Source organism: Pipistrellus kuhlii, unplaced genomic scaffold, assembly GCF_014108245.1.
Source record: "Pipistrellus kuhlii isolate mPipKuh1 unplaced genomic scaffold, mPipKuh1.p scaffold_m20_p_7, whole genome shotgun sequence".
Classification (NCBI taxonomy): Eukaryota; Metazoa; Chordata; class Mammalia; order Chiroptera; family Vespertilionidae; genus Pipistrellus; species Pipistrellus kuhlii.
In genome coordinates, this window is record NW_023425573.1 from 12,001,471 (window position 1) to 12,024,523 (window position 23,053).

At 39.0% G+C, this 23,053-nt stretch overlaps 1 protein-coding gene across 1 annotated transcript; it reads right to left on the reverse strand.

Moving 5' to 3' along the window:
* Nucleotides 1-287: 287 nt before the first annotated feature.
* CUNH2orf69 (chromosome unknown C2orf69 homolog) lies at nt 288-8,479 on the reverse strand. Its single transcript, XM_036420882.2, has 2 exons — nt 8,075-8,479; nt 288-3,204 (listed from the first exon to the last, which is right to left on the reverse strand). The coding sequence occupies exons 1-2, from the start codon at nt 8,396-8,398 to the stop codon at nt 2,380-2,382; spliced, it is 1,149 nt and encodes a 382-aa protein (XP_036276775.1). The 5' UTR covers nt 8,399-8,479; the 3' UTR covers nt 288-2,379.
* Between the last annotated feature and the right edge of the window lie 14,574 nt (nt 8,480-23,053).

Sequence of the window (23,053 nt, forward strand, 5' to 3'; positions counted from 1 at the left end):
ATTCTAATCAAGTCTCTTGACAGAGGAAGATAGATATCTGAAATAATTAGCACAGAAAAGGAGGAACTTATTTTTGATTTTGTTCTCTAGGAAATCCAACAGAAGAAATGGAAATTATACAACTTTTTATAGAGCAATATACAGAAGAGATTTTTATAGGAAATGCTCAGAGTTACTCATTTGAAAAAACGATGGGAGTTAATGAAAATACGTACAAACCAAACTGGCAAAGTAGAGAGAAATAATGAAACAAATCTAATAACATAAAGCACATCAAAACAGACTTATGTGGATTAAATTGAATATAATTGTACATTCATGCTGTGGCAGTAACTCTCACATTATTTGTATGACTACTTTTCGCAGTTGACTCATGACACAAACACAAAGGCACAATCCAGAAGAATATACGAACAAGTAACAATAGTTTTAAACAGATGTGGAAAGAACAAATTTGAAGTATTAAAATACTTGACTATTGATCTACTTGAATATATTTTAATCCAAAAAATACTTTACTTTTCAACACTTTCATTTTACTGTGATGATAGTTCCAGGTGTCCAGTGACTTATTTTTAATGTCCACTGAACATGTAACAAACTCATATGTCTGGATAGCTAAAGAACCCATATTTTTAAATATCTCAGCTTTTTGTAATGAATCCTGCTGAAAGTCTTTTTTCCACTTTAATCATAGAAATGCCTTTCCTTCCCCTCATTAGAGCATTCAGTAACTTAGCTAGTTTACATCAGATTCACATTAACTTAACCAAGGATTAGGACACATTAAAGGAAGCCAATCAATTATGATGCTTTAAGGTAATAAAATGCTGGAATCAGGCTGACTCATTTCCTTGTTAAAATTTTTTGGTCTCAAAAGAAACAGCAAGTATTTAAAGAAATTGAAGCAATATAAAACTATTTTGTCCTTAAAAAAAAAAAAAAAGCAACCACCTTGATACTATTTTGTAATTTATAGAATTAAAGATGTTATTTTTACACATTTGGTAAGAACCTTTCTAATAAGTCCCTGAATATTTGGAATGTGTTTATAGTCATTAAAATAAAGTTCTAGGGAAAAACACAAAATATTAACATTTTCACTATATTGTTTTATGAATTTATTAAGATATTAAGCTTCAGTCTTTTTTTTCCAGTCTGAAAGCAGTGTTACTTCCCTGCTTTATTTCATTCCCTGAAATGCTAATTATAAATAAAGTGACCACTCACCTTTTATTTTAATCACACAGCTATGTTTTAATATTAACATTAATTAGATCTTGGTTTCTCAAAATGTATTTATCTAGGTCAAGAGAAACAGGAAGAAGGAAACCTCACCCAAATTATGCAGCAGTGTTAAGCAAATTCACTTTTTGAGCCAAAATTAAATCGTGTCTTCAAACTTTCCCTTGTAACTTTTTTACAGCAATATAATTTTTGCATTCTGGCCAGAGAGCTGCTTTCTTTTGGCAGACAAAATCACGCTTCTGGAGAAACACTGACTTAGATCTACAGAACTCATCCCCTTGTCAACTGAACACTAACAAAGAGTGTTATGTATTTATTTTACCTAAGTTGAACTCTTAAAAAGACTGATGTGAAAAAAATTTCAATCTATATTTTTACCCAATATACAGAATTATGTTCATTTTAAAACAATTTTCCCCAAAGAACTGGTTTGCAGCCAAGATTTAAGAAACTCCAAAATGTCTTAGCCAAAAGTTGTTAATTAAAAATTTAGCCACAATGCTTAAGTGTAATGTTTTTAAAAACCAAACTTTTAACTATTGCACATTCTTGCATATTTGGAAACAAATATATTTTGAGTCTTGAGAAAAAACACTGGGTGGCACACTAAAGAATGATTCCATGAATTTACAAAACAAAAAGGCAGGGTTGTTACTCCAAAATGATGGAAAATATCCATGGGCTTTGGCTTTGTATGAAGAGAAATGGAGTGTTTCTACTCAAAAGTTTTCAGTGCCAAAATCGCCGGCTACTGTTAAAATGCCACTCAAATCAGTTTTAAACATTACTCAGAAAACAAACTATTTCCAACAATAACAATTTTAATTACCCTTTGATAAGGACTAATTGTAACTTCCATCATTGAAGGTCTTATATAGTATATCTTCATAAAATTATCACAAACCACCTTTTAGATTTCAAACTAATTCTGATCCAGTCCAAATTAAAAACTTCACATTCAGAGGCAAGAAATACTATTGCACATTATATGTATATTTTAGGAATGTGTGTTCCCTCCCCCGTAAAAATGGATGTATTATCTATTAATTACATCTCATTATCAGACTTTCTAAAACTCAAAGTGCTTTTTCTCTTCCACTGAGCAAGTATTACATTAATATTCTCGTAGTCTCAAAATACTTCATGAACCCTGAAGTGATTCTCTAAGGAAGGCGCTTCCTTTACAAAGTGAATTTGGCTAGTCACCTGCATACCAAAATCTCCAAGTATCTGAACAAATTTCTTGTGCTCCTTTCCAATCCAAGATCTCATTGGATCACGTACTTGGTAAGGTGTTACGTGGGTGTGAACAGTAATCCCTGTTTGTGCAAATTCTTTCAAGACTTCTGGGTAAGTAATCCAAGTATTACTTCCTCCAGAATGTCCACCATCCAGCCAGTACATTGTTCTTATGCTGTTGATAAAAGCTTCTATGTTCTTGTCTTTCTTAGCTTCTTTTAATTCAAAAAGCAACTGATTCAAAACAACACAACCTTTGCTGAATCCAATCAAAGTAAAAGAAGCACCATTTAGTGATGGTGGATAAAAACTCAGGGCAGACTCATCATAGTTTTCACAGGGGCTCTCTTTTTCTCCCTGGCAACCATTAGTATGAGAAGAACTGGATCTACAATTGGATGCTTTGGAATCCTTATTCAAGTCTTTCACATTCTTCTTTAATAGCAAACTGTTCTGACATAAGTTAAAAGCATTAACTAATAATGTATAAAGGTGCTTAAAAGCTCCAAAGTCAGTATTGTGTTCTGGAGCACCAAACATATTACTTTTCACAAAATTGTCATAGCAGCTGAATTTGTGCAAATGCATTCGGGAACATTTTATCACCCAAATATAACTATTGGGAAATCGGTGGGCTAAAATGGTGGCAACATTTTCTAGACTCCAGTTTTCCCACTGATAATTCTCAGGATGGTGAGTCATAATTTCATGATAATTCTGAAAAGTAAGAAAGATGAAACAAACATTAAATACACATTTATACAAAACTATTTCCGCAAAATAGTTCCCTATTTTTATTGTAGAGCAAGTTGAGATGTTATAACCTATGGTTAATATAATATATATGAAACCTATGAATCTGTCATTACTTTCTGGTTATAAAATTTTGAACAAATTACTTCAGTTTAAGCCTCAAATCCCTGAGAAGACAAGTTTATAAGACATAATAGCTAAATAGTATGTAGGAGTTTAAATAATAAACTTCAGAAGGATTATATTTTAGTAAATTTTATTTTGTTTACATACAATCTATTATTCCTAACACATTAACTGAAAATAAAGATTTGGTTTATTAAACAGAGTTTTTGACCACAGGATTTGGAAATATTTTCCTATTAAAGCTACTATCCTGAACCCCTTCCTATTTGGATTACTCTAGCAACCTAATGCTATATGTTTGATTTCAATTTTTGTTTTATAAGGTTGCAATGAACATTATAGAAAAATCTTTTTAAACATCTGATTACATCCTTAAAAATAAATTCCTACCTATAGAAAAATTAGATCAAAGAATATTCATAATTTAAGGTTTGTTTGTTTATTAGGCACCTGGATTTCTACTTCTGCAAGTTTGTATCTTTTGCCCTTTTAAAATTGGGTCTTGTTTCTTTATAAGCATTCTATATGTATTAATAACTATTTGTTTAGGTTCTAGGACATGCAAGTAAATTTTGTTTTCCTCTAAATTTTCATTCATATTTGTGTATTTTTTAAGGGAAATTCACTCAAATTTATTGACTTATTCTATAAAATTTATTGGGTAGCTAATGATTGGGTCTGGATCAGAACAGACCAAACCCCTGTCCACATGGAGCACCCATTCTAAGTATGGAGATACATAACACACAACTCCATTAGTAAGTAGAGCAACACTGCCCAAAACTGTAATATGAACTACACACAATTTTCTAGTAACTACATTAAAAAGTTAACAAATGAAAATTACTTTTAATAATACATTTTGAGCATGATATATCCAAAATATTACTGTTTCAACATGTAATTCATATAAAAAACTACTGAGATTACATTTATTTTTCTTACTAAATCTTTGCAATCCAGTGTGTATTTTATACACTTATAGCACATCTCAATTTGGATGCTAAATTTTCATTGGAAATACTTAATCTGCATTTAGATTTCATAAAATTTACAGGTGAAAAAATAGATTCACATATGCAGTTGTTCAAATATACTTTAAAATTTTCCAGGAACTAACTTGAGTATCAGTTTTTTAGATTTAAAGTTAAATGCAATTAAAAATCTATTTCCTTGATTAGATAACATTTCAAGCAGTCAACAGACACAAGTGGTTAGTGGCTGGCTAGACAGCACAAAACATTAGATGGGCCCACAGGTGTGGCTCAGTGATTGAGCACTGACCCATGCCCAAGAGGTGGCCTGTTCAATACCCAGACAGGGCATATGCTTGGGTTGTAGGCTGGATCCCCAGTGTAGGGAGGGGCATGCAGGAGGCAGCTGATTGATGTTTCTATCTCTCCCTTTCCCTCTCTCTCTAAAAAATAACAATAGAAACATTTAAATAAAAATTATATAATGATAAATGCAAAGGAATATAATAAATGAAGCAAGTAAAAAGGAATATGAGGTTTTGGAGAGTGGAAGGTTATTTTTAAAAAAAACATTATTATTCTCTATATACCGTACTTTTTGGACCATAAGACGCACTTTTTTCCCCCCAGAAGTGGGGGGGGAAAAGTCCCTGCGTCTTATGGTCCAAATATAGCTAACACATATACTTTAAAAAAAAAGTTTTTTTACTTGCCCGGCTCTGTGTGGTCTCTGTGTGCTTGCCCGGCTCTAAAATGGTTCTAAATGCTGCTGTTTACTTTACAGGGTTGATTACATGTGTTTATGACTGTGATGTTGGGTTTTAATGCACATAAAATATTTTAGGACACTATTTGTTTCAGAATCTTTTTTTTCATCATTTCCCTTCTCTAAAAACTGGTGCGTCTTATGGTCCGGAGCGTCTTATGGTCCGAAAAATACGGTATATAAAAGAGTAATGTGCAAAGTGTCCCCTCGTGAGTTCAAATAGGTGGCAGCAGCTAGGGACCCCACTTGTGCATGCATTTTGTGCACCGGGCCTCTAGTCATTTAATAAGGTGATAGCTGAGAAAGACCTGAAGTGGTAGAAGACAGATAAAAATTAAAATGAATAACTAATATGTTTGATTATCAAACAAGATGGTCAGAAAAGGCTTCATTGTAAAGGCAACTTTTGAGCAAAAGCTTGAAACAGGTAAGGAAATGCATCCTACAAATATCTGCATGAAGACTGTTCCTCCAAGGCAGTGCCTTCAAAGCTTTTGAGGTGAAGTTGCCTGCCATGAGCAATTTGAAGAAGGCTGGTGGGGCTGGAGCAGAGTAAAAGAGAAAAAGGAGACAGGCAGGAAAGCAACACGGTGGAACAGGTGAAGGCGTCAAGGAGGCCCTCTGGCTTTCACTCTGAGCGAGATGGGAGTTTTGAGCAGACAGGTGTGTCCTGATTTGACTTCCATTTTTCAATGATTATTCTGATCACTTTTAGATACACGAAGAACGTGAAGCCACTTTGTTGATGGATTAAGATCAGAGGTGTGAAAGAAGACTAGAGGATAACTGCAAGATATCTAACTTGAGCAACTAAAAATGAAGTTTTCATTAACTGAGATGAGGAAGACAGGAAGAACAGGTTTAGGGACAAAGATCCAGAGATTTTGGGTTGAGATATCTATTAAATATCCAAAATGAAATTATGCATGTAATTGTTAATTCTGAAGTTTGCATATATGTCCAGATTAGATACACAAGTGTTGAAGTAGTATGCAAAGCCACAGGTCCGAACGAGAGCACTAAGGGAATAAAGGTACAAAGAGAAAAAGCCCAAGAACTGAGTATAAGGATACCCCATGCTTTAAGAGGTCATCAGAAAGATGAGAAGACACTGTAATTCGTTATGTATTCACATATTTAATTCTCATTGATATCCTATAAATTATTATTTCTATCTTATGGTTGAGGTAGCTGCAATTGGTCAAAGATTTAATAGCTAAAAATTGCAGAATCAAGGTTCAAATCTAGTTAGCCTTTTAGTGCTTTATCCTCTATTTCTTCTCTAAAAGACCTGGATTTTCAGAGCACTTCATACTCTGAATAAGTCAGCGGTGTATCTCTGTCCAAAAATCTAATGGAATCTCATGCTAAAATAAATGGATAGTGTCACAGCAAAGGGAGGTCTTACTCTAACTGTATTTAGCATTTTTTTAGACCTCACCTGAAGATTTGTACTGTATTCTGGCTGACACACTTTAAAAAAAAAACTCAGTAGGTGTTCAATAAAGGTTATATTATCATCATCATCATAATTAGAGGCACAATATAACTGGTCCACATTCTGGAGGTCTCTGTTAGCAATGTCATGCTTTTTCCCTAAACTGACCAATAGAGCATTGATTGAGAAAAAATAAACTTCTCTTCAATCTGTAATAAATACTAGTTTTTTTATAGTGATCTTAGCAGTGATTACTTTGAGAACAAGAAAAAAAACCCACAAAACTACAGATTCCTTCATCACCATTTGACTGGAGGCACAAAGTTTGTTACTCTATCATTTTAAAGCATCAATTTCAAAAATGAAATTAATAGTTTTCATGGTATAAGAAACACATCTAGGCATATTCTACAATAGCTTTACCAGTCCACCCCAACAGCATCCTGTAGAACTTCCTGTGATGACGGAGCCCTTCTTCCCTTCGCCTTACACATTCGTCACGCAGCACACACACACCTTGGCTGCCCCTGAGCACCTGATATGCAGCTGGTGGGACTGCGGAAATGGGTTTCTAACCTATTTAACTTAAATAGCCACATATAGCTAACGGCTACGGTATTAGACAACATGGTTCTAGATTAAGATCTAGGTTTTGACACCCAGCTTTCCAGGACAACATATCTACGGTTATCTGCCTGCAGCTATAAAATTAGCCATAAAGATAAAATCAGAAAAGAAAAGCACAGGATTTAGGTGAGCATCAAAATACGGACACGCTTAGCAATGCGTGTCCCTCTTCTCCACCCATCCCCCCTTTCTTAGGGCTACTGAGTGTCATACGCTTGATTAATTTTTGTTGTTGACTAGTCTGCTTTTTAATAACTGCCAGTGGCACCCGCTGGCTAAATTAATGTAAAAGCCATCTCTGTCTCCTGCTCAGCACGCACGTGCACACACACACTCCACTGAGAAACCAAGTCATAGAATGAATACACATACACTGTGTGGCCAGATTATTATGATCTCTGAACGAATATTAATCTGGCCACTCAGAGTGTGTGTGTGTGTGTGTGTGTGTGTGTGTGTGTGTGTACACTAGAGGCCTGGTGCATGAATTCGAGCATGGGTGGGGTCCGGCCAGCCTGGCCAGCGGGAGGGGACATGAGCGGTTGGCCAGACTGCCTGCTGGTCGAGGGGACCATTTGCATATTAGCCTTTTATTATATAGGATATGCACTGAGTGGCCAGATAATAATGCGTTCAGAGATTGTAATAATCTGGCCACTCTGTATATTATGTCTCACCCTTTCTGTTTCAAATTCTACTCTCTTGAAGCCTGGACTGACTGCCGGCTCTTAGGAGGCCATAGCTCTCCAAGGACACCTCCCTCCTGGGGCTGCAAGAGGAGGGGGCCGGGGTGTGGAGAGGGTAAGGGGATTCGGAAGTAATGTAAATACAGAGCCACCCCGCCTTCAGGCGAGGCGAGGAGGGCGCCCGGGGGAAGGGGCAGGTGCCCGCAGGCCCGGTTACCTGCACATCCCCGGGGAAGTAGACGACGTGATGCTGGGGCGACGGCTGCGGCTCCTCCTGAGCCCGGTCCCCCGAGAGATCGCGCCGTTCCAGCTCCTCCGCCACCAGGAGCAGCAGCTCGTTGCTGCGCTGCGGGTCGGAGCCCGGCACCGCGGACAGCTGCAGGCACCGGGGGCGCCCCTCGGCCGCCGGCGAGCTCCGCGCGGAGCCGCAGCCGCCCAAGTCCATGGTTCCGGCCTGCGAGCGGCAGGCAGCGAGCCCGAGCCCGAGCTTCGGCAGCAGGAGCAGCAGCGGCGGCGACCGCAGGAGCCCGAACCCCCACATGAGTCGCCGCCGCAGGGACGGTTGGCGGGAGGGTGGGGGTGAAAGGCTCTGAGGGAGGGGCTTCGGAGGGCCGCCCCACGGTCCGGCCAGAGCCGGCGCGGGGGCGATGACGGCGCCCGAGGCTTACGTGCGCACGCAGCGTGCGTCTGGGAGGCCAAGTGTGTGTGAAATCTGTCTCGGGCTCCCTGAGGAGCCGGCGGAGGGGCGTGGCTTGAGGGAGGACGTTTTTGATTGGTTGTCTCTGCCACAGCCGGGAAGTTCGAATGGAAGTCTGGGAAAGAGCTGGAGAGCCGCTCGGAAAGAATGAACCCAGGACACTGCGCAGACGCGGGGCAGTGGTGGCGCATGCGCAGCAGCTGGAGCCCCCGGGAGACCGCTGTGCAGTGAAGGGAGCGGGGGTTTGAGTGCCCCCTGGGCGGGTTTCTGTGCTCGCCTGTGAGGTGAGGGGTTTCCAGACCTTTGACCTTTCAAAGGGACACGGAACCCAAGATGTAAGTGGAAAAATTCTGTCCTGTAGAGAAGTCTGTGCTAAGTCCTCCACATGCCCTGGGGCAGTGGTCCGCAAACTCCTTAGTCAACAGAGCCAAATAGCAACAGTACAATGATTGAAATTTCTTTTGAGAACCAAGTTTTTTAAACTTAAACTTCTTCTAACGCCACTTGTTCAAAATAGACTTGCCCAGGCCTTGGTTTTTGTGGAAGAGCCACACTCAAGGGGCCAAAGAGATGTATGTGGCTCGCGAGCTTAAGAATTTAGGGTTTGAGATAGAGTTTAATGCAGCTGTTATTGGCAGCAGGGAGCAGGGCACGTAGATTGGGACAGGAAAAATGGGGGCAAGACATTACTTACACATTTTCTGTTCTGTGCTATTTTAGGGCTTTCAGAAACCAGTTTGAACAATGGAAAAATCATAGGTGCCCAGCAGCTCTCTGAGGTTAGTTGTGATGGGTAAGATTTGGCCCAGTATGCTACAAGCAGAAAGAAGCCGGAAGACCAGTATTCTAAACTCAAATGCGAGGCAATCACTGTAAAGAACCTTGTGGGAGAGGATATTCGTGAGAATTATAAAAATTATGGCCAATAGGTGTTGAGGCCTTACTATAGGCCAGGAATCAAGCTAAGCATCTATAATCATAAAATCATAATATGCAAATAGATCAAACAGCTGAACAGTAGAACCTTCTGGACAAAGCCAGGGCTGCAAGAGCCGAGGCAGCCCAGGCTGTGAAGGCCTGCTCTTGCACAAATTTTGTGCATCTGGCCTCTAGTTCCATATTATTAACTGTCCTGAGTCTATATATGTGTGTTTAAGCACTCATACTGTTTTCTTTGTTCCATATATCAAATAGTAACAGTAGCTTTGAAGTAAGAGCACAAATGAGCAAATGGAAAAATGTAATTTAGATATATATTTATATACTAGTGCACTTAGTGACATCATAGAGGCATAAGATGCCACCTGACTCTGGTCTAAATTATTGAATTTCCTCTGGCATCCTAATAGTATAACCAATCAGAAATTATTTACCAGTAATTGATATTACTAAGTAGATCTGCTTTCTCAAAACAGCTGGTTAAAAAGAAGCAGAGGCTAATTATACGGTAATGGGTCCATAACCATATTCAGGCAACCAGCCTTTACTCTTATTTTTCACATCTCATACATGATACTTTCTCTTGTTAGTACAGAATTACTGAAATGTAATCCAAAAGCCCAAATATTGCAAGTATTTCAAATGCAGCTTTTGATTTTTGTAGTCTTGTTTTCAGGTTGACCTTTTAAGTGAATCTATCACCTATTGAATCAGATGGGGAGTTCTTGAATTTTGGAAAGAAAATTAATATAGTAAATATAAGTACTTCAACATTATCTCAGTATCTCTAATAATATTGAGGTGATTGAGAAATACAAATAAAGATTTAAAGGGCAGAGTGGAGCTACAGACTGAAGTAAGTCTCCCCCATCCCAACCCCCCAAATTTAATGCTTAAGATGCAGCAAGTACAAGGAACAGGTTAGGTCACATGCTGTTATAGTAAATGGTGGGAGCAACAGAAGATCACAGAGTATTCACAATGAGATATTAGAGAGTATTATAAAAAAGATAGAGATGCTAGGCCAACCACTGGTTTTGTAAAATAGTATTAAGGTCTGAACAGCCAAGGAGAAAAGAGAACATATTTGAGAGATATTCAGAAGGTAGAATTTATAAGACTTGGTGATGGGGTAAAGTAATTCTTTAAGATCTCATTCTCTACACTTTGGGATTCATCTGAACAGTAACTTTCTCATGCCAATTTAAAGAGATACTCTTTCCTCCCCCACTGTATACATTTCTGGGATCTATCTCTTTCCTCCTCATCAGCCACCTTGCCAGACAGCCCCTACTACCGAAAGGACTCTTACTACCAGAGCCGCTGCTGCTACCAGAAGATAAAAGACCCCTGCTCGCACTGCCAAACTTGGGAGAGATGTACTTCTGAAATAAAAATTAGAACTCATTTTTTCTTAGAAATAATGTTAAAAGATAAGGACTTCGGTACATCATGTCCTGAAGTGTGATCTCTCCTAGGCCATGAAACTTTGTGGCACTTTGATTACAAGTTCTAAACAACCTGCTCTTTAAAACAAACAAACAACAACAAAAAAAACACTTGAAAATTAGGTTGATGGCTTCTTATATATACTTGTGTACCAAGATGTGGGGATGTCCCAGCAAGAAGGAATATTTTATTGCTGACATTCTCTAGAATTGCTGTCACATGACAATGGTGACAGTAATAATTGATGACAGTAATAATTACATGATGGACATATTTTTAGTCCGTTTCATTTTTGTCTTTAAATTTTCCAGTAGCTCAGTACCCATCTCTGCCTGCTCCGAGAGCTGTGCTTCCTCTCTCCCCCAACCCCACTGCTTGGCACACCACTGCTCACATTCCAATCAGGGCTCACAAAATGGAAGTTTAGACTCACCTGAGGACACAAGGAAGAATTCTGAAGGAAAAAAACAAACAAACCTGTTGGATGTGAATCTATGTCCTCCATTTTTCATTTTACCAACAACACAATCTGGGGTGGGAACAATTTATTTGAATCTCAGTTTTTCTATTATTAAAATAGGGTTAAAATCTTCCTTTTGTTGCATATTAAGTAATATCTAAAGTACCTGGCACTTAGTACATGCTCTCAACAAATACTGATCCTCTCCCGTTGTAAACATTTTCCTACTTTCTGGCTGCCCAGGATGTGAACATTTTGCAATGTAGAGGGCATTTCCGATTTTAATCTACAGGAAGTGCTGCTTCCCAAGGTGACCTCTGAAAACAAAACCTTCAGACGCACAGCGAGGACACACACGTGACCAGGCTTCCACACTCTGCACACCTGTGTGCGACATAGGTTTGGAAGTTCCTGGCTTGAGGAAGGAAAGGTTCTGCTTGAAAACCAATTTGCTAAGAAAGGCACCTGCCATTTGGGGATGGCAGTGCTTGAAAGCTTAACCTCTGAGTGCAGAAGGGGCCTCGCTGGGCATGGGAGTGGCCGCTGGAGACTAATGCATTATTGGGGCTCCCTAACCTCCTCTTCTCCTGATTGTACAAAGGCCACTGCTATGGAGGCCCCTCAAGACACCTGGACTTAGTTATTGGCTCATTCTGCTGACTACTCAAATAGCCACCACTGTGAGCCCTGACTGATGTATGGCTCCTCATTGGTATTTTGACCTGTGAGTAACAGGCCAAGAAGAACGTTAAGGAAGAGGGAGTAATAATGTAATAATTCTAGAAATCAAATCCTGGAGAAGTTTTTTGGGCTATCATCGAGTGAAGTTTGAGGATTATAGTTCTGAAGATTATATATAAATATTAGAATGCTTTTGCCAACTTCCTCCTTCTCTCTTACTAGTGGGAATACTTAGGTGAGCTTCAGCTTTCATGCTCCCCAAATAGAAATTATTTCAGAACCAGTTTATAAAAATTTTTTGAATCCCTGGATGTTGGTTCTTCAGAGCAGTCCCAAGTGAATTTTCAATTCAAATCAAAGCCAGAATCAAAATAAATCAGGCATTATATGGTATATTAAATTTCTGGGGCTCAACTCAGTTTCCCTAATCTCCTAGCAGCAGTAACCAAGTAGTAGCTCCTGCTCATTGTGATGGGGAAATAACAGCCGGAATAAAACTGCTGTTGCAAAAGGAAGCACGTCGCCACATTTCCATCTCACGCATTATAGTTCATGAATCCCCCAGGAGCCAGGAAAACGCAGCCACATCTTTAAAAGTGAATCCAGATGTCAGTCATCACCATAGCAGTGCTTTAATTATCAAAAAACAAAGAAATAACTCCTTAGGTACATCCTAAGCAGGTGTTTCTTCACAGAAAACTGAATAGGTGAAGAAACAGCTGAGCATTAGATCTGCTTCAGAGCAGGGAACCAAAACACAACTTAAATAACAGAGACTCCCAGCGGGAGCATAGGCAACTCCCAATTACAGGAGTATCAAGCTCTACAGTATAATGACTGATTAATATTAATTACTCCGTTTTACAGATGGGAAAACTGAGAGCCTTGGACAGCAGCCATTTCTAATCCAAAGTCTGTCTTTGACAAATTCACTCCTAATGAATTTATTTTACAAGCTTTTTTAGTTACACCGCATAGCATGGCATAGTTTTTTAAAAAACAAAACAAAACAAAACAAAAAACACACACATTGATGTATTTTAACCCAGATCATCTATTTTCATTCTAGGAGATTTAGAAAATAAAGATAAACAGAAAAGGAAAACTTAAAATTACGTCTAATTACTTTGTGGTCAGCCTCAACCTCTTATCTAAATGGTTCCTTGCATGAACCGGAAGCTGCCTCAGCCGCCATGCCCTCTGACCCTCGAGGGAAGAGTGCACGTGGACATAGCTCCGTTTGGGAGGCAGCGGACAGAAAATGGAGAGTTCTTTGAGAAGAAAGCAACAAGGCCATTAGTTTCAAATGTGAGAGCAGAGGCCTTGAGGATAATGGTAGAAGTATATTCGTGGTTACTGGGATGGTAGGTGGGGTGAGATGGCATTTCACCAAAGGGTACCAAAGGGTAGTGAGTGGATTGGCAAATAGTATTGAAGCTCCAGAGGAGACCAGTGTGAATCTTTGTTCACAAACTCAATCTGGAGAAAATACCACACTATATTGTAAAAGCGAATTTAAATTGACCTCTGAGCTGTCTGTTAATAAAGCCGGAGCCTAATTCATCTTGGGGGCTCCCTAACGTCTTCCTCTCCTAATTGTACAAAGGCCTCTACTGCAGAGGCTCCGTGAGACACCTGGACTTAATTTATTGGCTCCTTTGTTATTGGTTATTTTACTACTAAAATAACCGCCCAGCCCATGGCTAGCCCTTTAGACCCAGGCACTCTGCTGCCTGCTGGGGGATAGGACCTTTCTGCTAGTTAGTAGCTCCTGTGCCTTCAGTCCAGTCTCCTCCCATGCCCTCCCATGTCTGATATGCCTGGTGCTGACACACTGGGATCTGGCAACCTCTGAGCTTTCCCAATAAAGGATGTAATAGAATGACTATAAAATTGTGACTGGAGAGGCAGATAAAAAGCAAAATTTAAATAAGGTGTTACAAGCCAGATTGGGGGAAGTGGTGGAGAATAACATAAAATTAACCTATCACTTGGACTCAGAGAATAGCCTCAAGCTGGGTGGGAAGTTCAGAATCTGATTTTCCCAAGTCAGGCGATTGAATTTTGAAACGGTTTACAGTAAAAAATTGGAAAATGTGGAAGTTGAAAGATGCCTAGGAACATAAGATTGGAAAGCTAAATTAGATCTAGAGGATCCATGTGAATAGGGCTGCCCGTTGACATAGCAAACAGAACTCAGCTGTGGTGGGTGAAAGACAGATGCAGATTCTCTGACATTCCTCTCATTGAGAAGCTGAGTCTAAGTCCTCACTTCTTAAATCTAGACTGTGCTTAATGACTTACTTGGTCAATGGGATATGGTGGAAGTGACACTCGGAACTTCTGAGGCTGAGTCATAAAAAATCTGGGGGCTTCTGACTGAGCCTCTTGAAGCTCTCTTTTTTGGAGCCCTGAGAAGCTATGCAAGAAGTTTGATTACTCTTCTGGAGAGACTACATGGAGGGGGTTCACCTAAGCCCACCCCATGCACATTCAGACCGATGAGTGAGCTTCACTGTCTTTGACCCTTCAGCCCAGGTCATCAGCAGATGACCACCAAATGGCTGCCCAGGTGAAGCCACATGGAGCAGGAGAACCTGCTAGTCATGAATTTATGGTTTACAAAAATCATCGGATGTAATAAAAATGATAGTTGTTTTAACCACGAAGTTTTGGGGGAACTTTCATACTGCAGTAGAAAAGCTGAACAGCAACAGAGCAAGCAGAAGTCCTTATCTATTGCTGCATAAAAATCTCCCTAAAACAAAATGAGACCTGAAAAGAGCCCAAATGTCCATTGACACAAGGATGGTCATATAAATTATCGTTTATTCAAGTTAAAAACTATTATACAGCAGGGAAAAATGAGTCAACTATAATTAGATGGAATAGCTTAGGAATCCTCAGATATGTAATGTGGAGTAAAACAGGATATTACAGACAAACAAGCATGATCTAATTTCAAAGATCTTATGTAAAACTGAACAATATGATTTAGAAATACACACTTGTTTGTAGATAAAACTCTTATGGGGAGCAAGGGAACTTAAAGACTACAATAGGCAGTTATTTCTGGAAGAGGTGGTGGTGAGGAGGGTGTGATCATCCCTGGAGGCCTTGAAAGGTCATGTTCATTTTCTTAAACGGGGCAGTGACTACATGGATGTGTTATTTTATTATTCTTTGAATGCTATCATTTTTGTGTATCATATATGTGTATACACATCCTGTATAATAAAGAGGTAATATGCAAATTGACCATCACTCCAACACACAAGATGGCCACCCCAATGTGGACACAAGATGACTGTCAGGGGAGGGCAGTTGTGGGCAATCAGGCCAAAATGGGAGGCAGTTGAAAGGGACCAGGCCTACAGGGGAAGGAAATTGGGGGGAACCAGGCCAGCAGGGGAGGGTAGTTGAGGGGTGACCAGGCCAGCAGGGGAGGGCAGTTAGGCATCAATCAGGCTGGTAAAGGAGTGTTTAGGCCGCAGGAGTCCTCAAACTTTTTAAAGTGGGGGCCAGATCACGGTCCCTCAGAGAGCTGAGGGCCGGACTATATGAACTACTAATTCCTACTGTAACACCTCGGCTGCGCTCACTGCCCAAAAACCTGGCGGGCCGGATCAGTCTCCTCTGCGGGCCGCATGTGGCCCACTGGCCATAGTTTGAAGACGCCTGGTTTAGGGGGTGATCAGGGTGGCAGGCAGAAGCAGTTAGGGGCAATCAGGCAGGAAGGCAGCTGAGTGGTTGGGAGCCAGCAGTCCTGTATTGTGAGAGAGGTCCCAGATTGGAGAAGGTGCAGGCTGGGCTGAGGAACATACCCCACCCCTATGCACAAATTCCATGCACTGGGCCTCTAGTATGTATATATATGTGTATATATACATTCTTGTAAGCATGAAGTATTTACTAATTTTAAATATCCACAATAAAGTAAAATAAAGTGAATCTATTAAATTTCCAAGTTGTGTTTCATGGCTCAAGACCAACCAGTTTTTACACAAACAGCCTGAGTAAATTGTTTGCTATTAAAAGCACAGCAGTTGTTAAGTACCACTGTCCTTTAGCCCATTGAAGGTAAAATGTGCCTTTACAACATTTCAACACACAGCTGGCACAGTGCACGGCTCTCTTCCCGCTTCCTTCTCCCCGGCCAGTGGAATTCCTATCATACATCTTTGGTGAATTTGGGCATTTACAAAAAATAGCAATAGCTTGAGTATATGCAACTGGTGCTTTTATACTAAAGCAGCTTCAAAAGTTCCCTGGCAAAGGGAATCCAGAGTGTGGCTGTCAGCTGGAAGTACAGGGACAGGGGAAGAGAGGGAAATGGGGGAGGAAGGCACAAACTAGAAACGCAAGTGACCTTCCTATAGCTGCTTTATCACACTTTTATACTTTCTCTTTCATTTTTTTTCAGGAGTTTTAGCATTTCTATGATCTCTTCTTATCAGTTTACCAGTATTACAAATAACATGTTCACTTAAAAATCATAAAAAAACCATTGTATCTCTCTCTCTCTCTCTCTCTCTCTCTCTCTCTCTCTCTCTCTCTCTCTCTATATATATATATATATATATATATATATATATATATATATATATATTGGTTTGAGAGAGAGAGGAAGGGAAAGGTAGAGAAAGAGAGAAACATCGATGAGAGAATCATTGATTGGCTCCCTCCTGCATGCCCCCTACTGAGGATCGAGCCCACAGCCTGGACACGTGCGCTGACTGGAATTGAACTGTGACCTTCTGGTTCATAGGTTGAAGCTCAACCGCTGAGCCACTCCGGCCAGGCCCTTAGTATCTTATTTTAATAGCATTAATAGCCAGATGTTTTTCTCCCCTCACAGTTTCTCCTTTGTATTTGTTTTAAATTGATCTATTTCTGAAAATTCAATCTTTCAACCTGGCATCTGTCAATGAGAGAGCCTTAAATCATCCCCAGTGACATTATAATCAGATTTCCTTCAATAAGATCCTTGTGTGGGCATTTGCTGACTTAGAAGAAAAATCTTCCAACTGCAAATTGCTTTTAGGTTCTGTGTTCTGTGCGCTTCCCTTCAGAAATTCTGCTTGGTTCTTTTCCTTCAGCAGAATGTTCTTTTCTCGTGGATCTTAAGTGAATTGAGCAAGATACAAATCCCAGAACCGATTTGCCTTCCTTTTCTTTCCATTTTTCCTCAGCCCTGTTTTCGTTCCCTTTCTCCCGGTCCCTTTTACTACTGTTCCTTTTAACCCCTTCCCTTACTTAGCTGAATGTGTCACTGTTCGTTTCTGAACTCTCCCAGTGAACATCGGAGTGAATGCCTGGCGGCTCACTGCCCCATGTTTCTGCTGCATCTTGGCTTTGCTTCAGTCCCTGTGTCTTCAGTCCCTTTTCACTTGTGCTCATACCCTACCTCATTCCAAACCTAATTTTATGCCTTTTACCAAACATGTTTCCTTTTGGTTTTGTTCCCTTTTCAACGTTAACTCTCCTTTTCTTGGTCGTTTTTTATAAAAGTCTCACTTGGGACAAAAACAATAGGTTTGATTTCTAAATCCTCCTTGAGTATTTTATGATAAGGAAGAAGTGGCTATTACCCACATTTTACAGATGGCTAAGGAGGTGTGAGAAGGAAAACCTTTTGCCTTCAGCCAGATGTTAAATCTCTTGGAGAGGCAAAGCAGACCAGCGGACAACTGCTCCCTCCCCCTGGTGCCCTCGCACCTATTGATAGGACACTTTCTCAGAGGGTGCTCTAGAGACCATCCACACAAAAGCCATTCTTGGTGCTTTTCTTTTCCAAGCCAATAAGGATTTTCTTCTTATAGCTGAATAATATTCCTGTGTATGTGTGTGTCCACATTTTCTTTATCCATTCATCTATCTATAAATACTTGGATTGCTTCTCTTTCTTGGCTACTGTAAATCATGCTGCACTGAACATGGGATGCAGATAAGTTTTCAAGTTAGTGTTTTCATTGCCTTTGGACAAACACCCAGAAATGTGGAATTGGTAAACAATACAATAGTTGGGGTTTTAGTTTCTTCAGGAACCTTTATATTGTTCTTCATAGGGGTTGCACTGATTTACATTCCCACCAACATGACACAGGCTTCCCTTCTCACCACATCCTCATCAACACTTCTTATTTCTTTCTTTTCTTTTTTTAATATATTTTTATTGATGTCAGAGAGGAAGGGAGGGAGAGATGGAAACATTAATGATGAGAGAGAATCATTGACCAGCTGCTTCCTGCAAGCCCCACACTGAGGGGTTGAGCCCACAACCCAGGCACGTATCCTGAGTGAGAATCAAACAGTGACCTCCTGGTTCACAGGTCTAAGCTCAACCACTGAGCCACACTGGACAGGCTATTTCTTATCTCTTTGATAATAGATGTAAGGTGATATTTCATTATGATTTTGATTTACATTTCCCTTATGATCAGTGATGTTGAGCACCTTTTCATGTATGCTTTGGCCTTCTATAACAATTTCTTAAATGTCTCTGAAGATCCTCTGCCTGTTTTAAAATTGGATTGTTTGGGGGGGTTTGTTGTTGTTGTTTTGCTCTTGAGTGGTATGAGTTCTTTACATATTTTTATATTAGCCCTTATTAGACATATGACTTACAAATATTTTCTCTCACTTAGTAAGATGCCTTTCTATTTTCTTAATTTTTTTTAATTTTTATTTTTTGGCTGTGCAGAAGTTTTGTAGTTTGATGTTGTATAATTTGTTTATTTTTTATATTGTTACCTTTGCTTTGGGTGTGAAGCCTAAAAATCATGATCAACATTGATGTCAAGGAACTTATTACCTATATTTTCTTCTAGGAGTATTTTTAAAAATATATATTTTATTGATTTTTTTACAGAGAGGAAGGAAGTGAGATAGAGAGCTACAGTAGAAACGTCGATGAGAGAGAAACATCGACCAGCTGCCGCTTGCACACCCCATACAGGGGATGTGCCCGCAACCAAAGTACATGCCCCTGACCGGAATTGAACCTGGGACCCTTCAGTCCCCAGGCCGACACTCTACCACTGAGCCAAACAGGTTTCGGCTTCTAGGAGTTTTATGGTTCAAGTTTTACATTAAAGTTTTTAATCCATTTTGTGTTAATTTTTATGTTTGGAGTAAGATAGTGATCCAGTTTTATGTGGCTGTACAGTTTTCTGAACACTATTTATTGAAGAGACTATTTCCAAGTTGTACTTTCTTGGTTCTTTTGTCTTAAAATAATTAAAATATACATTCATGGGTTTATTTCTGAGCTCTCTATCCTGTTCCATTGATCTATGTGTCTGTTTTTATGGTGGTACCATACTACTTTGATTACTGTAGTTTTGTAATATAGTTTGAAATTAGGAAGTGCGATGCCTTCTTTCTCAAAATTGCTTTGGCATTAGAGTCATGATTTTATCTTTTCCTGATATTATCTTTTAATTAGATAACATATAAACAAACATTGTGTTAAAAGACAATACAGCATATCTGGCATGGCTCAGTGGTTGAGTGTCAACGTGTGAATCAGGAAGTGACTGTTCAATTCCCATCAGGGCACATGCCTGAGTTGCAGACTTGATCCCCTGTGTGGGGCATGCAGGAGGTAGCCAATCAGTGATTCTATCTAATCATTGATGTTTCTCTCTCTCTCCCTTTTTCCCTTCTTCTCTGAAATAAAAAATATATATATATATATCTTAAAAAAGAAAATATAAGGACAAAAGAATTAAAAATTATGAAGAGTCTGTCATAGAATCATGATCATATGTTAGTCATAAAATTACAATGACTTATTCTGGGTGGGACATGCTTCATTTTTTTTCTTTCTGCTACCTGGACTATGAACTCAGCGATTGGAGGTAGAGTAGCCATCTTAAATCACAAGTTGGAAACTGAACCTTGAGGCTGGTCAGAAAAGCCTGATTCTGAATGTAATACCCATAATACCAGTCCTGACTCTCTATCTGGATTTTACATGAGAAAAAACTTCTCTCTTATTTAAACGCTGTTACTTGGTGTTTTCTGTTTCTCACAGTTGAACCTAATCCTAACAGTAATTACTTCTGTTATATAAAGTTCTATTGTGATAAATATTAATCGCTATGAGAGGTATTAAGTCATTTCAAAAAACTTTAGTCAATAATGAGAATGTTGTACTTTAATACAATTAATACACATTGTCATTTTTATAGCTTCTAAGTTATAGTTATTGGGGAAAAAATTTTTGTTGGCAATCTACATAAAAATTGTTTGTATCACACTTTAAATTTGAAATAAATTCAAGATTTGAAATAAAATTATGGAAATCTATTGTTAAAATAATTATTTCTGATTCTACAGTAACCTTTTAGAGACAGTTTTGCTAAGTCAAAAATAAAATTTGCATTTTATAGGATGAGTAATACATTGAGACAACAAAGGGACTCTTTTCCCAAAGTTTCCACCCAGGTTTCTAGCTCTGTTGCACCAGGCCAAATGTCCCATGTCCGCATAAAGTACTCTAGCAGATTTAGGAGTGCAATGCAAACTTTATGCTGCAATATGTATAAAACTGGGACTAATGGTAGGAAATATGAACTTTTGGAGATAGTTCAAGTATCTACTAAATTAGTCAAGGAATTACAATTTATCATTCCGGTTACTACTTAGAAAAATGTCTTCTGATGAGTAAAGGTGAAAAGCCTGCATTCTCTGTTCTAGAAGTGGATCCACTGTAATCCTTCTGTGATAGCAGTTTAGTCCCATGTTCACCTTACCATTCTCAGATGGCCAGCATCAGGTGTAGGAAGTATTGTTTTTCATTTATTTCCATGGTGTGTTTAGGGGCTAGGGAGGTAGAGTAGGGTTGGATTTGGGAACCTATAGAGAACATGAAGAATCAGAGTTTGATTTTAAAAGGGAGGTTTAATGTTTCATAACTAAGGTAACAAATTTTAAGAAATTCCTCTCTTGATATTATTTTTGAATGGATGATGCATTGAACAGGCCCAAGCAGGAAACTGAGAGGTGAACTTGAGGCAGGACTGGATTTCTGCATTTATCATAGGTATTACTACTATTTTCCTAAATGATCTTGGTTTTGAAAAAATAAATATAACTTTATAAACTTAGTAAGTTGGATTTTACCCCTTTTTTGTTTAACATACATTCACTTGGGATTCTAGAGGCACTTTCTTAAGCTGTTAGAGCTACTGCATTCCATCTCACAAGGGTTCCATTTTAAGGTCTCCCCCAGAGGACAATTCCGAGTTTCCTCCTATCTGAGGCCTGAAGACCAGATGATCCCAGGGGCATTTGCTCCTTCAACTCTGTGATTTCCAACCCGATAGCTGGACGGTTTAATAGCGCTTTAAGTACTTTCTCTTACCCTGCATTTCTAATCAGGGAAACATAAAACAAGACCTGTCCTTAAGCTGTTTTACTTTACCTTATAACGATCTCCATTTCCTTTCATGAGGCATTATCTTGATAAATTGCTGTTTTTAAAGATCACTTCTTGCCTGAAAAGTGTGCAATGGATCAGGCACTGAAGGCTCTTTCTGGGATTGGGGTTTTGGCCACATGTTGTATAACTTCCTGCATGCTGTATTAATACCCACAATATTCCTGATTTCACTCTTTGTTTCTAATCTGTATACTGGCTGTTTTATTTTTTAAAATATATTTTTATTGATTTCAGAAAAGAAGGGAGAAGGAGAGAGATAGAAACATTAAAGATGAGAATCATTGATTGGCTGCCTCCTGCATGCCCCCTACTGGGATGGAGCCTACAATCCAGGCATGTGCTCCCTCTTATCCCCCCACCAGCACCAAACCTGGGACCCTTCAGTCAGCAGGCCTACCCTCTATCCACCAGCCAAACCAGTAGAGCTGTAAACTGGCTGTTTTAGCAAATTAGACTGGCTGGATTCTCCCAAAAACAAAGCACACTCTAGCTAAACTGAGGACTAAAAAGTATACAAAAATATCACCATACTTAGAAAGATCCATTGAATACTGAAACTTCAAAAAGAAAGAAAGAACTGAATTCAAATGTTAATTATTCCTGGTGAAAATTACCTTGGTAATTGATTTCTAGAGGTATGTTAGAATTTGAATCACTTACTTACATTTATCCCTAGAAATCTAGCCTTGGTTTAAAGAAAACTTACATGGTAATTTGTCTGTACTTATTACACTTGGAGGAACACTTAAGAAGCACTGCACATAAACAAAATACAAAGCAGGCACATCGCCGTGGAGTGCAAGTTCCTTCGAGTGACAATAACAATTAGTATAAAAAGAGCAACGTTGGCTCCACTGAGGACTACCATTTCCTAAAAGCAAATGAGCAATTCAGAGGGAAGCTGTTGGAACTGATTGTTAAATAATGCCCTGAACTGACTTTAAAATAACACATGGGTATAGCTATGCTACTAGCAAATGGCAGAGAAAAATTCTAAATTCATTTACATTTACCTGACCTTTTTTATCAAGTGTTTGTTGTTGTTGTTGTTTACTATCAAGAAGTCAAGAAAACACCTGCCCCTCTGTTAACTTTTATGGTATTCCATTATTTATACCTCTAATAGAGGATTAAAAGGCTGCTTTGTAATTATCAAGCATGAATCTCCAATTCATATTTAAAAATAAAGTTAATGTCATACCCAAAGTCATGGAAAATTTTAGAAGTGGTATTTAAAATAGAAATTTAGACTACTGACTTGAAACCCATGCTCTGACCACCAGACCACACGCCTGCCCAAGGATGCTTAAATTTTTTACTGAGTTATTCTTCTTTGTAATTAGATGCAGTGATTAGAGTGTCTTTTGCATTACTCTGCATTTTTCTCTTAAGTCAGGGTTGCAAGCCACAGAGGGCACTGTCCCTCACAAACTAAACAAGGGATTTTTAGTCTTGCAATACAATCTCTTGATATTTGTTTATAGGTTTCACACATCAAAAAAACAATGAAATCTGTAATTTT